Consider the following 13,849-nt stretch of genomic DNA (forward strand, 5'->3'; position numbering starts at 1 on the left):
AAAATGTTGCCTTGTACTGTGTTCAATGGCTGAGTAACAGTGAACAACCGTCCATTCCTTCTGTCCACCCCCTTCTCAGGCCACAGCAATACCACCATGATGCCGTTCACATTGTCCGAGCTGGTGAACCTGTCTCAGTTGCTGAGGGACGCGTGTCTGGGCATCATCAAGCTGGCCTACCCCGAGACCAAGACGGAGCACCGCGAGGAGTACATGGCCGCCTTCCGCAGCGTGGGGGTCAAAACCAACACAGAGGTGCAGCAGCGCATCCAGGCCGAGCAGAAACGCTGGGTTCAGCTCTTCAAGGTGATCCCCCCCCCCCCCAAGCACCTATCGCCCTAGCATGACAATGGCTTCAAATCTGATTCAAAGCATGTAGAAACTGTGACTGTGGCTTTAGTGTGTAACACCGGCACGACTCTAGTCTGCATGTTGTCCCCTGCCAAAGTCCGGAGTTCTGCCTCTCCTCCCTTCTCAGTCTCCCCTTTTATATCCAACTGTCTAAATATATACCAAATAAGGAAAATGGGATTCCATTCTAAAAAAACAAAATGCTTCCCGAGTCCCAACTGGCCTCTGTCCTCACTCTGAGGCACCTGTAGCAGATTTTGAAAATGGTTGCATGTTGTATGTATCTTTTAAAGGGTCTTTTTTGACTTCTGTTGCTCTCATAGCAAACATAATTGTAAATAACAAAAATATGTTTATCAGCAACCGTTGAAACTCAAATTGGGTCAGTTAGGAGAAACCGAGTATATGTGGCTAGACTTGGCTGAGTGAGGACGTTCATTGGCTGTTTACTGAAAGGAAATGAGGCAGATGACAACATTAGGTTAATTATTTCTCTCTCCCTCGCTCACTCACTCTCACTCTCGTCCTTACACCCCCCCCCCCCCTCTATCCTTCTCCTCTCCCACTTACTTTCCCTGCAACAGTAATTAAGCGACTCTGGCTGCGAGTCTTTGAGAGAGGGACTCGAAAGTGAGCAACACTTTCTTTCAGCAGAGGTGGTGGCGGGGTACGAATGCGGCAAGAATTTCATAACAGTTCAAGGCGAGCAAACACCTCCCGTCAGCTAAAACGACCCATTAAAGAAGTGGGAGAGCAGTGGAAATGCATTTTCCAAATTGAACGGGGGGGGGGGGGGGGGGGGGGGGTCTGGATTTACAGTCGCTTTAACGCCCGCTGACCCCGTAACACGCTAATGTTTGGTTCGAGTCATCAGCCGTCCTTCGCCCATCTTTTATCACCCCCATTGTCGAGCTATCTATTTAATTGAAAGAAGTTAATTGAATGAAAATGATCAACTAAGCTTATATTAATATTGCTAATGGAACTTCTCTTCTTGGCCATGTTTGGAGAGAGATGTCACCGCAGAGTTTGGGAAAGCCCATTAAGTCGTGCACTTAACCCGATGTGCTAATTAAGGAATGCTTATTCATTCCTCCGAGTCGGGGGTAAGTCTCTCTCCTAACCCATCGCCGGCGGCGCGAACAGCGTTTTGCACTCCCCGTTATTACCGAGAATACCGACTCTGGTCGTTGCTGATGACGGCCCGAGATTGATTGCGTCCTGTATGGAAAAACGCTGTGCGTTTTTAAAAATAACCCTTCCATTCAAACGATGTTGCCTGGTTATTGTATTGAAGATTGTTTCATGGTAATTATGTGTCTGAATACTCCCAGCTAGTGCCGGTAATGACTGTGGAGTAAGATTTTGGAAATGATCAATATAGATGTGACAAGTTCAGTCGCTACAGTGGAGTCTTCTCTCCGCTAATCATCTGAAGTTGTGAACTCCACAAATATGACCTACACAGCTGACGAAAGTGATGATCAACTTCTATCTAACATTCCTATCCAAAGGCTGCACAGAGTAAGACATGGGATGGGATGCAAAATGGCATGTTTTTCACTGGACTGGACTGGACGGTACAGAAAAATGATTAGGACAGTACAAGACAGACCATATTTTTGTTATTAACAAGGACAGGAATGAATATTCACTCTTGTTTCACCCTCTACTGCACAGTAAGACAATGGCTATCGCAACAAGTCTCAACCCTGACCCCATCTCACAGAACAACACGGAGTTACACTGGTCTTTGCCACAGTTTATCTTTTGCCCTCAGTCCCGCGGCTGATGTCAGCAGACTGGACAGACTAGCCCATAATTAACCCTGGTGCTGGACGTGGAGGGACGACCCCCCCCCCCCCCCCACCACCATTTCTCTTTTATACTATCTTTAAATACCACTCTAATGGCTCAGCTCGCAAATTGCTTTTTTAAGAGGAAGCATCTTATTGTCGAGCATCCACGCAAATACATTTGTTTGTTAACAAGTGAAAGGATGTATGCTTTAAAATGACGTCCGTATATCACGTATCTTTAACTTTTTGTACTTTTAAGTCATTTAAGCAGACGCTCTTATCCAGAACGACATAAAGTAGTGAGTGCATACATTTTTCGTACTGCTCCCCCATGGGGAATCGAACCCACAACCCTGGCGTTGCAAGTACCATGCTCCACTGGCCAAGCCACACAGGACCTGAAAATGACATGGTTAAAATGACATATATCTTTAATGACATATATCTTGTTTCACTTTGACTTATGTATTACAGCCGAAACCGTTTAAGCCATTTTTAAAAATTAGTTTTTATATTCTACGAAGAGAGTGAGTGGCATGTTCTCTTGAGAGTCCAGTGTGTGACTTTTATTTGGATTGTTCATTGTTCTGCGTTTCACAGGTGATCACTAACTTGGTGAAGATGGTGAAGGCTCGTGACATCAGACGTCCCTTCTGTCCGGCAGGTCATTGGCTCTCTGAAGAGGTCAACATCAGAGCAGATAAGGTAACCGTGGGTAACCGTGCTCTCAGCCCTTAGATTGTTACCCTTAATGAGGTTATCAGACAAATCATTCATCTGGTTTACTCTAACGCTTCACTAACACTTGCTTTTATCAATCCTCCGTTATGACTGCATACAGTGGTCAGGGACACAACTTCGAGCTCTTGGCATTACATGTAATTATAGTTGATAAACAACTTTGTGACATCTACGGCGGAGATGCACGCAATGTTTTCACGAACTGTGCCACTGACCTGCCTTTTGAGGAGTATCTGCGTAAATGTACATGGATACATTACGATCACTTTATTGTCCGTGTACATGGGGCATTCATTTTGTGAGGCCAGCATACAAAATACACTACAACAATACACCGTAATGCATGCATACTGTAAATACTGGAAAGTGAGCATTAAACATAGTCCCTGTGGCATACTGTTAGGCCATTATGTTAGACCCACGTTATTTCCTATGTAGGGTGTTGTTAGCACAGTCACTGGAGCCCTGCTCTTCCCTCTCCAGGTGACCCAGCTGTACGTCCCCTCGGCCAGACACGTGTGGAGGACACGGAGGATGGGACGCATCGGGCCCCTGCAGTCCACACTGGATGGTACGACACAATATAGATCCCACAAGAAAAAGTAGTCCCAGTTAGGTTTGTTCACGATACCAGTATCACGATAACCCGATTTTTCCATGGCAAACAAACAGGAAGCAGACTTAACTCTATGATAATTGGAACTAGTGAGACAACCCTAGTTCCTGCTATGCGTGAACCGACCACTTATTGTCGTCACAGATTTTAGAAGTGCAATGGAACACCCTAGTTGCCGCACCATAATTGGGGTACAGGGAACACTGTGCCATCTCTGGTAAATGAAGCTCTTAGGTCAGCTCAGGTGTAATCTCAGGTATGTTATTTTCCTTCGATTCACTCCCGATGCCTTAGCTAAGAGCCAGGGATGGCAATGGGCCGAGAGCGAGACAACCAAGATCATATGTTGTTTAATTTAGAGCTGCATCAAAGGGCCTCCGGCAGCAGGCAGGTGTGAAAACAAACGGATAACAATGCGTGTATGATCTGCCTAATGCCACTCCAGCCAGCCCCGATACAGGATCAATTAAATTAGCCTGAGAGTCCTGATGAGCTCAGACATATCTGGCTGTATGTTTGTCTTCCCTTTTTTCATTTCCTTAAATGGACAGGCCCTCGGGTGATGAATGGCTAACGTATTGACCACCCCCGGGCCATATTTCTCCTCACCGATGGAAACCTGATGGCTGAAATGCAGATAGGATTGACTAATTGAGCAGAATAATTGCGCTCGAACGGGGACAATGAAGGGGAAGGGGGGGAGAATGGTGGTTTAACTCTGCTGTTGTGGCAGTTTTGGGTTCTAAACGGTTACGAACGCCGAGTTGAATACAAAACAAACGTCTGCTTAATGGAAACGGCCAGTCAGGTGGACGGGCAGCTCACCGTTGAGTTCATTAAAAGTGTGTGTTAGTGAGAGCGGGGTTGAGGCAGGATTGAGCACTCTGTGACGGGCTGCCTGTAAACAGTCAGCTGGGTGGGGAGAGGGCCTAGCGGGTTAGCAGTTGGGGAGGGAGTAAGGTAGCAGGCAGGTAGGATGGAGGGGCTAACTGTGGAAAAATGGGGTCTGCGTGTTATCTGGGTTTAACCTCTTCCATAAAGAAGTGTCTGGGTTTTCTGGGAGACTGCAGGGAAGGAGTTTGGGTTTAGGTTCTGGTAAAGGAACCCCTGGGCTCCGTGCAGGCTGGTTAAACATTTACCACACGGTGCTGTCTCAGCATCTATCCACACACTATGTCGTCATGGAAACCCTTCATGGCGCTGCATTGGGCATTTATAGAGTGATGGATGGATGAATTAGAGCCGGATGGATAGATACCTAGATGGAGGATCAGATCGATGAATGGTAGGATAGTGTGGTTAGATGGGTTAATTGATGGAGGGATGGATAAATTAATAGATAAATAGATTAATGGGTAGAAGACAGACAGATTGACTGTTGTAGAGCAGTTTAAGCATTGTTGTTGTACTGTATTTATGTTGAAGAAGTTCCCTTACAGGACAAACACATGTTCTATTCTATTCTAGTGGGGATGGAGCCTCCACAGCTGTCTGTTTCTGAGGAGAGACACTTGGCCATTCTGACCGAGCTGCCCTTCGTCGTGCCCTTTGAGGAACGAGTCAAGGTACTCTACATCTCATCTCTGCATATTGCTCCATACAGATGCGTTCAAATATATTGGCACCCTTGCATGATTCACACTTTCTTCTAAAATAAGTTGAAATGGAAAGAGCTTTTGGTGTTTTCACATGTATTTGTTTGATTTACAACTGCAAAGGACCAAGAAGAATGACAAATAAATAATGAAATGGATGTAAAAAATAAAATAAAAAAATGGCCCGGACTAATTTATTCAAAATCCGAATGAATTTGGTCGGAGGCGAAGATTCTCATTTACTGTGTAATTTCTCACCTGTGGTAAGTTGCCGGTGCCTACAGGGTAAAAATAGCATTCAATAATTTTTTTGAAGAAAAAACAGAACATTCTGCTCCATTGCACTCCATTATAAAGTGCAAGGGTGCCAATATATTTGAAAGCGAATGTGTACTTGTTAGATAACCAAAACCCTTGTGTAATATGTATGACTGAATATTTATTTTCACCTCAGTTAAATTCGTTTCAAATAAAATAGCCTTTTATGGTTGACTACATCCATTATAAATAGTCCATGTAGTCAATAGAGGTCCTTTAAAACCTGGCTTGCCATATTATCTCTGTCTGTCCCTGTGGCGAAGATCTTCCAGAGATTGATCTACGCGGACAAGCGGGACGTACAGGGAGACGGGCCGCTTCTGGACGGGATCATCGTCACCATCAGACGGAACTACATCTACGAGGACGCCTACGACAAGCTCTCCCCAGATAACGGTACGTGGTTAGGCTGAGGAGGGATACGGCTCGATGAGGAGGGATACAGTGCCTTCGGAAAGTATTCAGACCCCTTGACTTTTTGCCACATTTTGTTCGGTTACAGCCTTATTCTAAAATTGATTATAGTTTTTTTTCCCCCTTATCAATCTACACACAATGCCCCATAATAATAAAGCAAAAACATTTTTTAGAAATGTTTGCTAATTTATTAAAAATCCAAAATGTAAATATCACATTTGCGTAAGTATTCAGACCCTTTACTCAGTACTTTGTTGAAGCACCTTTGGCAGCAATTACAGCCTCAAGTCTTCTTGGATATGACACTACAAGCTTGGCACACCTGTATTTGGGGAGTTTCTTCCATTCTTCTCTGCAGATCCTCTCAAGCTCTGTCAAGTTGGATGGGGAGCGTTGCTGCACAGCTATTATCAGGTCTCTCCAGAGATGTTAGATCGGGTTCAAGTCCGGGGTCTGGCTGAGCCACTCAAGGACGTTCAGAGACATATCCTGAAGCCACTGCTGCGTTGTCTTGGCTGTGTGCTTAGGGTCGTTGTCCTGTTGGAAGTTGAACCTTCGCCCCAGTATGAGGTCCTGAGCTCTCTGGAGCAGGTTTTCATCAAGGATCTCTCTGCATCTTTGCCTCGATTCTGACTAGTCTCGCAGTCCCTGCCGCTGAAAAACATCTCCACAGCATGATGCTGCCACCACCATGCTTCACCAAAGGGATGGTGCAAGGTTTCCTCCAGATGTGACTCTTGGCATTCAGGCCAAAGAGTTGAATCTTCATTTCATCAGACCATAACATCTTGTTTCTCATGGTCAGAGTCTTTAGGAGCCTTTTGGCAAACTCCCAAGTGAGCTGTCATGTACCTTTTACAGAGAAGTGGCTTCCGTCTGGCCACTCTAGCATAAAGGCCTGATTGGTGGAGTGCTGCAGAGATGGTTGTCCTTCTGGAAGATGCTCCCATCTCCACAGAGGAACTCTAGAGCTCTGTCAGAGTGACCATCAGGATCTTGGTCACCTCCCTGACCAAGGCCCTTCTCCCCCGATTACTCAGTTTGGCCGGGCGGACAGCTCTAGGAAGAGTCTTGGTGGTTCATAACTTCTTCCGTTTAAGAATGATGGAGGCCACTGTGTTCTTGAGGACCTTATTTGCTGCAGAAATGTTTTAGTACCCTTCCCCAGATCTGTGCCTCAACACAATCCTGTCTTGGGAACTCTACGGACAATTCCTTTGACCTCATGGCTTGGTTTTTGCTCTGACAGGCACTGTCAACTTGGGGACCTTATATAGACAAGTTTGTGTCCTTCCAAATCATGACCAATCAATTGAATGTGGACTCCAAGTTGTAGAAACATCTCAAGGATGATCAATGGAAACAGGATGCACCTGAGCTCAATTTCAAATCTCATAGCAAATTGTTTGAATACTTATGTAAATAAGGTATTTCTGTTTTTTTATTTGTATTACATTTGAAAAATTGCCTTAAACTATTTTTGCTTTGTCATTATGGGTTATTGTGTGTAGATTGCTGAGGATTTATATTTATTTAATACATTTTAGAATAAGGCTGTAACGTAACAAAATGTGGAAAAAGCGGAAAGGAGATATTATTGAGACGCAGCCCAAGACGGTATTTGTCTTCTGTTTGCGGTCCATAAAAATCCAGATATTCTAGCCGAGGTTGCAGATCCCATTAGAAATGAAGGTTAGCGTTCCCATCGGTCTCTGAAGTATTGGATTTCACTAAAGCATAATTGTGATCGTGGTTATTCTAATGGCTCACATAAAAGCGGGGAAATCAATTATTTTAAGTCACCTCTTTTTGTGTTTGAATTTCGAAGAGCACTTTTGTTGGGTCACGTGATTAAAAACTGTAGTAGTAGTAGGTGGCCCTGCCTTCGAGGGGCTGGAAAGGTGATCTATATCATTCATGTGTCTTTATAAGTTATAGCTGCTCTGATTTATCACCATACATTCATTATTCTGAAACGTGACCTCTTTCATACGGTTTGATTTGATTATTCCTCAGGTCAAAGAAATCATGCCTCTTGACATGTGGAAATGGGGAGAAATATAAACTCTAAAATAGATACACTATATATACAAAAGTATGTGGACACCCCTTCAATAGAGTGGATTTGGCTATTTCAGCCACACCTGTTGCTGAAGGTGTATAAAATCGAGCACACAGCCATGCAATCTCCATTGACAAACATTGGCTTTCACCGTGCAGTCCAACGGACAAATCTGGGTTTGGAGAATGCCAGGAGAACGCTACCCCAATGCATAGTGCCAACGGTAAAGTTTGTTGGAGGTAGAATAATGGTCTGGGGCTGTTTTTCATGGTTCGGGCTAGACCCCTTAGTTCCATTGATGGGAAATCTTACCGCTACAGCATACAATGTCATTCTAGACAATTCTGTGCTTCCAACTTTGTGGCAACAGTTTGGGGAAGACCCTTTCCTGTTTCAGCATGACAATACCTGTAACGGTTGTCGTTGGTGGAAGAAGGAGAGGACCAAGGTGCAGCGTGGTACGTGTACATGACATTTTAATTACACTGAACACTAGAACAAAAATAACAAAACGGAACAAACTAAACAGTCCTGTCTGGTACAGAGACAGAGACAGAAAACAAAGTATGGTTCTCAATCAGAGACAACGATTGACAGCTGCCTCTGATTGGGAACCATACCAGGCCAAACAAATAGAAATACAAACATAGAACAAAACATAAAATGCCCACCCCAACTCACACCTTGACCAACCTAAAATAGAGACCTAAAAAAAGGAACTAAGACAGCCTGGTCCTCGGAGGAGGCACAGGATAGACCGGGCCGTGGAGGCGCACTGGAGGTCTCGAACTAAGGGCCTGCACAACCCGTCCTAGCTGGATGGTGACTTTGGCCCTGCACGTGTAGGGCGTAGGTACAGGACGCACTGGGCTGTGCAGACGCACTGGAGACACAGTGCGCAGAGCTGGCGCAGGATAACCCGGGTTGAGGAGACGCACTGGAGACCAGATGCGCTGAGCCGGCTTCATCCCTCCTGGCTCGATGCCCACTCTAGCCCGGCCGATTCGAGGAGCTGCGAAGTAATGTACCGGGCTGTGAACGTGCACTGGAGACACAGTGCGCTCCACCGCATAACCCGGTGCCTGACCAGTACGACGCCCCACCCGGTAAGCACGGGGAGTTGGCTCAGGTCTCCTACCTGACTCCGCCAATCTCCCCGTGTGCCACCCCCCAAGAAACTTTTGGGGCTGCCTCTCGGGCTTCCTTGCCAGCCGTGTTCCCTCAAATCGCTGGCTCCCTTTTCCTGCAGCCTCCACTCTCCTGGCTGCCTCCACCTGTTCCCATGGGAGGCGATCCCTTCCAGCCAGGATCTCTTGCCGTCCAGAATGTCCTCCCATGTCCATTCCTCCTTATAGCCCTGCTTCTCCTTACCACGCTGCTTGGTCCTTTGGTGGTGGGTAGTTCTGTAACGGTTGTCGTTGGTGGAAGAAGGAGAGGACCAAGGTGCAGCATGGTAGGTGTTCATGATCTTTTAATTACACTGAACACTAGAACAAAATAACAAAACGGAACAAACGAAGCAGTCCTGTCTGGTACAGAGACAGAGACAGGAAACAACTACCCACAACTCAAGGGCGAAACCAGGCTGCCTGGTTGTACCTCAGTGCCTACAGTCGCCCCCAAGTTTGGCAACGTGTCTATGCTGTCTAAGTCCTGCTGGGGATCTGCCTTTTTACTGAAGTTGCTGGGAAATGGCTGACAACACAGCTCTTAGCTCCCTCAGTAGATGCCTACTGGAGAACTTATTTGTATTGCCTTTAATCTTTTTAAATGAATTTATCTTATTAACACTTTGTTCTAGCTAGCTATTTGTGTAGGTAGCTATCAAGTAAACTCAATCAGAGACAACAATTGCCTCTGATTGGGAACCATAACCAGGCCAAACACATAGAAATACAAACATAGAACAAAACAGAACGCCCACCCCAACTCAATGACAATACCCCTGTGCACAAAGCGAGGTCCATTCAGAAATGGTTTGTCAAGACCTCTTTTCCTACCCAATTGGTAGTTACATTCTTGTCCCATCGCTGCAACTCCCCTATGGACTCAGGAGAGGCGAAGTTCGAGAGCCATGCATCTTCTGAAACACTACCCTGCCAAGCCGCACTGCTTCTTGACACTGCTCACTTAAACCGTAAGCCAGCCGCACCGTTGTGTCGGAGGAAACACCGTCCAGCTGTCAACCAAAGTCAACTTACAGGTGCTAGAGCGCGATGGGACAAGGTAATCCCGGCCGGGCCAAACCCTCCCCTAACCCAGACGACGGGAGACCCATGTGTGCCACCTCGTGGATTTCCCGCTCACTGCCGGTTGTGACACAGCATGGGGTTGAACCCAGGTCTGTAGTGACGCCTCAAGCACTGCGATGCAGTGCCTTAGAAAGCTGCGCCACTCGGGAGGCCCTCTGTGCCCTAGGTGTGGAATAACTTTACTGACCTGCACAGAGCCCTGACCTCAACCCCTTCCAACACCTTTTGGATGAATTTCAATGCCGACTGCAAGCCAGGCCTAATCGTCCCAACATCAGTGCCCGACCTCACTAGAGTGGAGAAGAGTGGAGGCTGTTATAGCAGCAAAGTGGTGACCAACTCCATATTAATTGCCATGATTTTGGAATGAGATGTTCGGCTAGCAGGTGTCCACATACTTTTGGTAATGTCGTGTATTTTCCCTATTCCTACACATAATGTAGATTTTATTGTAAATTACATTTTAATTATTACATGCATGTACACTGAGTGTACAAAACATTAAGAACACCTTCCTAATATTGAGTTGCACCCCTTTTGATCTCAGAATAGCCTAAATTTGTTGGGGCATTGACTCTACAAGGTGTTAAGCGTTCCACAGCGATGCTGGTCCATGTTGAATCCAGTGCTTCCCACAGTTGTCAAGTTGTCTGGATGTCCTTTGGGTGGTGGACCATTCTGGGGACACACGGGAAACTGTTGAGCGTGAAAAACCCAGCGGCGTTGCAGTTCTTGACATACTCAAACCGGTGCGCATGGCACCTACTACCATACCCCGTTCAAAGGCACTTAAATGTTTTGTCTTGCCCATTCACCCTCTGAATGGCACACATACATAATCCATGTCTGGATTGGCTCAAGGTTTAAAAATCATTTAATCTGTCTCCTCCCCTTCACCTACAATAATTGTAGTGGATTAAATAGAGGACATCAATAAGGGATCAAAACTTTCACCTGGATTCATCTGGGCTGTCTTTGTCTTGTTTTAAACACTCAGTGTATATTTTCTCTACTAACTTGATTTCCCTTCGTGTCCCGTGTATCCAGAGCCGGACCTGAAGAAACGTGTCCGGGTGCACCTACTCAACGCCCACGGCCTGGACGAGGCGGGCATCGACGGCGGGGGCATCTTCCGCGAGTTCCTCAACGAGCTGCTCAAGTCGGGCTTCAACCCCAACCAGGGCTTTTTCAAGACCACCAACGAGGGCCTGCTTTATCCTAGCCCCACCGCCCAGATGCTAGTGGGGGACTCCTTCGCCAGACACTACTACTTCCTGGGACGGATACTGGGGAAGGTAAAGTTTTAAATAGAAACATTTTATTGCATATTTTTATATAATAGAGGAGAGACGACAGAGGAAAGATAGATGTATAGTGTGTCACAAAGGCAGTGGGTTGGATTCAAACCCACACCAACACAGGAAAACGTGCTGTAGCCGGGCGCCACTGACCACTGGACCACCCAGGCCCACGGGAGAGCTGTCTTAGCTGACAGACAGACTGCTCTGATTCCAGGTCTCTGTTAAAGTCAACAGAAATCAATGTGTGTGATCAGTGTTCTTGTGTAGCCAATACAGTGTAGAGTGGGGACAATGTCAATTAGAGGTCGATCGATTAATTGGAATGGCCGATTAATTGGGGGTCATTTCAAGTTTTCTTAACAATCGGAAATCAGTATTTTTGCACACTGATTTTGCCGATTTAAAAAATATATATCTTTTTTTTACACACTTTATTTAACTAATCAAGTCAGTTAAGAACACATTCTTATTTTCAATGACGGCCTAGGAACGGTGGGTTAACTGCCTTGTTCAGGGGCAGAACGACAGATTTTTACCTTGTCAGCTCGGGGGATTCAATCTTGCAACCTTACAGTTAGTCCAACGCTCTAACCACCTGCCTCTCATTGCACTCCACGAAGAGCCTGCCTGTTACGCGAATGCAGTAGAAGCCAAGGCAAGTTGCTAGCTAGCATTAAACTTTTAAAAAACAATCAATCAATCATAATCACTAGTTAACTACACATGGTTGATGATATTACTAGTTTATCTAGCGTGTCCTGCGTTGCATATAATCGATGGGGGATGATTTAACAAAAGCGCATTTGCGAAAAAATCACAATCGTTGCACAACTGTACCTAACCATAAACACCAATGCCTTTCTTAAAATCAATACACAGACATATATATTTTTAAACCTGCATATTTAGCTAAAAGAAATCCAGGTTAGCAGGCAATATTAACCAGGTGAAATTGTGTCACTTCTCTTGCGATCATTGCACGCAGAGTCAGGGTATATACAACAGTTTGGGCAGCCTGGCTCATTGCAAACTAATTTGCCAGAATTTTACATAATTATTACATAACATTGAAGGTTGTACAATGTAACAGGAATATTTAGACTTAGGGATGCCACCCGTTAGATAAAATACCGAACGGTTCCGTATTTCACTGAAATAATAAACGTTTTGTTTTTAGAAATGATAGTTTCTGGATTCGACCAAAGGCTCGTATTTCTATGTGTTATTATGTTATAACTAAGTCTATGATTTGATAGAGCAGTCTGACTGAGTGGTGGTAGGCAGCAGCAGGCTCGTAAGCATTCATTCAAACAGCACTTTCGTGCGTTTTGCCAGCAGCTCTTCGCAAGCACAGCTCTGTTTATGACTTCAAGCCTATCAGCCTAATGGCTGGTGTAACCGATGTGAAATGGCTAGCTAGTTAGCGGGGTGCGCGCTAATAGCGTTTCAAACGTCACTCGCTCTGAGACTTGGAGAAGTTATTCCCCTTGCTCTGCATGGGTAATGCTGCTTCGAGTGTGGCTGTTGTAGATGTGTTCCTGGTTCAAGCGCAGGTAGGAGTGAGGAGAGGGACGAAAGCTATACTGTTACACTGGCAATACTAAAGTGCCTATAAGAACATCCAATAGTCAAAGGTATATGAAATACAAATGGTTTCGAGCGAAATAGTCCTATAATTACTATATTAACTACAACCTAAAACCTCTTACCTTGGAATATTGAAGTCTCGTGTTAAAAGGAACCACCAACTTTCATATGTTCTCATGTTCGGTGCAAGGAACTCAAACGTTAGCTTTTTTACACGGCACATATTGCACTTTTACTTTCTTCTCCAACACTTTGTTTTTGCATTATTTAAACCAAATTGAACATGTTTCATTATTTATTTGACACTAAATAGATGTTTATTTATGTATTATATTAAGTTAAAATAAGTGTTCATTCAGTATTGTTGTAATTGTCATTATTACAAATAAATAAATAAAAATCGGCCGATTTAATCGGTATCGGCTTTTTTATTTATTCCTCCAATAATCGGTATCGGCGTTGAAAAATCATCATAGACAATGGAAGAATGGGATGTGTTGCTAAAAAACTTGCAGCAGGAACTGACCAATTGAAAGCTGCAGTATGTAACTTTTTGGGGCGACCCGACCAAATTCACATAGAAATGTGTGTTATGGAACTGTCATTCTCATTGAAAGCATTTACTAAGAAGCGGTAGATCTGTTCTTTTGTGCGCTATTTCTAAGCTTCCCGTTCTTGGGTTCCGTTTTTTGCGTCTTACTTTCGGTTTTGTACACCAGCTTCAAACAGCTGAAAATACAATATTTTTGGTTATGGTAAAGATATTTCACAGCTGTTTGGATGGTACAACGATTCTCTACATTATACTTG

The 13,849-nt window shown here is 44.9% G+C and overlaps 1 protein-coding gene across 2 annotated transcripts in view; it reads left to right on the forward strand.

Annotated features, from left to right (window-relative positions):
* The window catches only part of ube3c (ubiquitin protein ligase E3C), a 48,041-nt gene that overhangs the window by 15,281 nt on the left and 18,911 nt on the right, over positions 1–13,849 (forward strand). For both annotated transcript variants that reach the window (XM_021563041.3, XM_090199910.1), the window contains exons 14-19: positions 80–306; positions 2,751–2,855; positions 3,375–3,462; positions 4,975–5,072; positions 5,684–5,816; positions 11,199–11,446. In XM_021563041.3, the coding sequence (XP_021418716.3) occupies positions 80–306; positions 2,751–2,855; positions 3,375–3,462; positions 4,975–5,072; positions 5,684–5,816; positions 11,199–11,446 (899 nt within the window). The remainder of the gene's footprint in view (positions 1–79; positions 307–2,750; positions 2,856–3,374; positions 3,463–4,974; positions 5,073–5,683; positions 5,817–11,198; positions 11,447–13,849) is intronic.

This window comes from Oncorhynchus mykiss, chromosome 15 (genome assembly GCF_057628025.1).
Source record: "Oncorhynchus mykiss isolate SJ-2025 chromosome 15, ASM5762802v1, whole genome shotgun sequence".
NCBI lineage: Eukaryota > Metazoa > Chordata > Actinopteri > Salmoniformes > Salmonidae > Oncorhynchus > Oncorhynchus mykiss.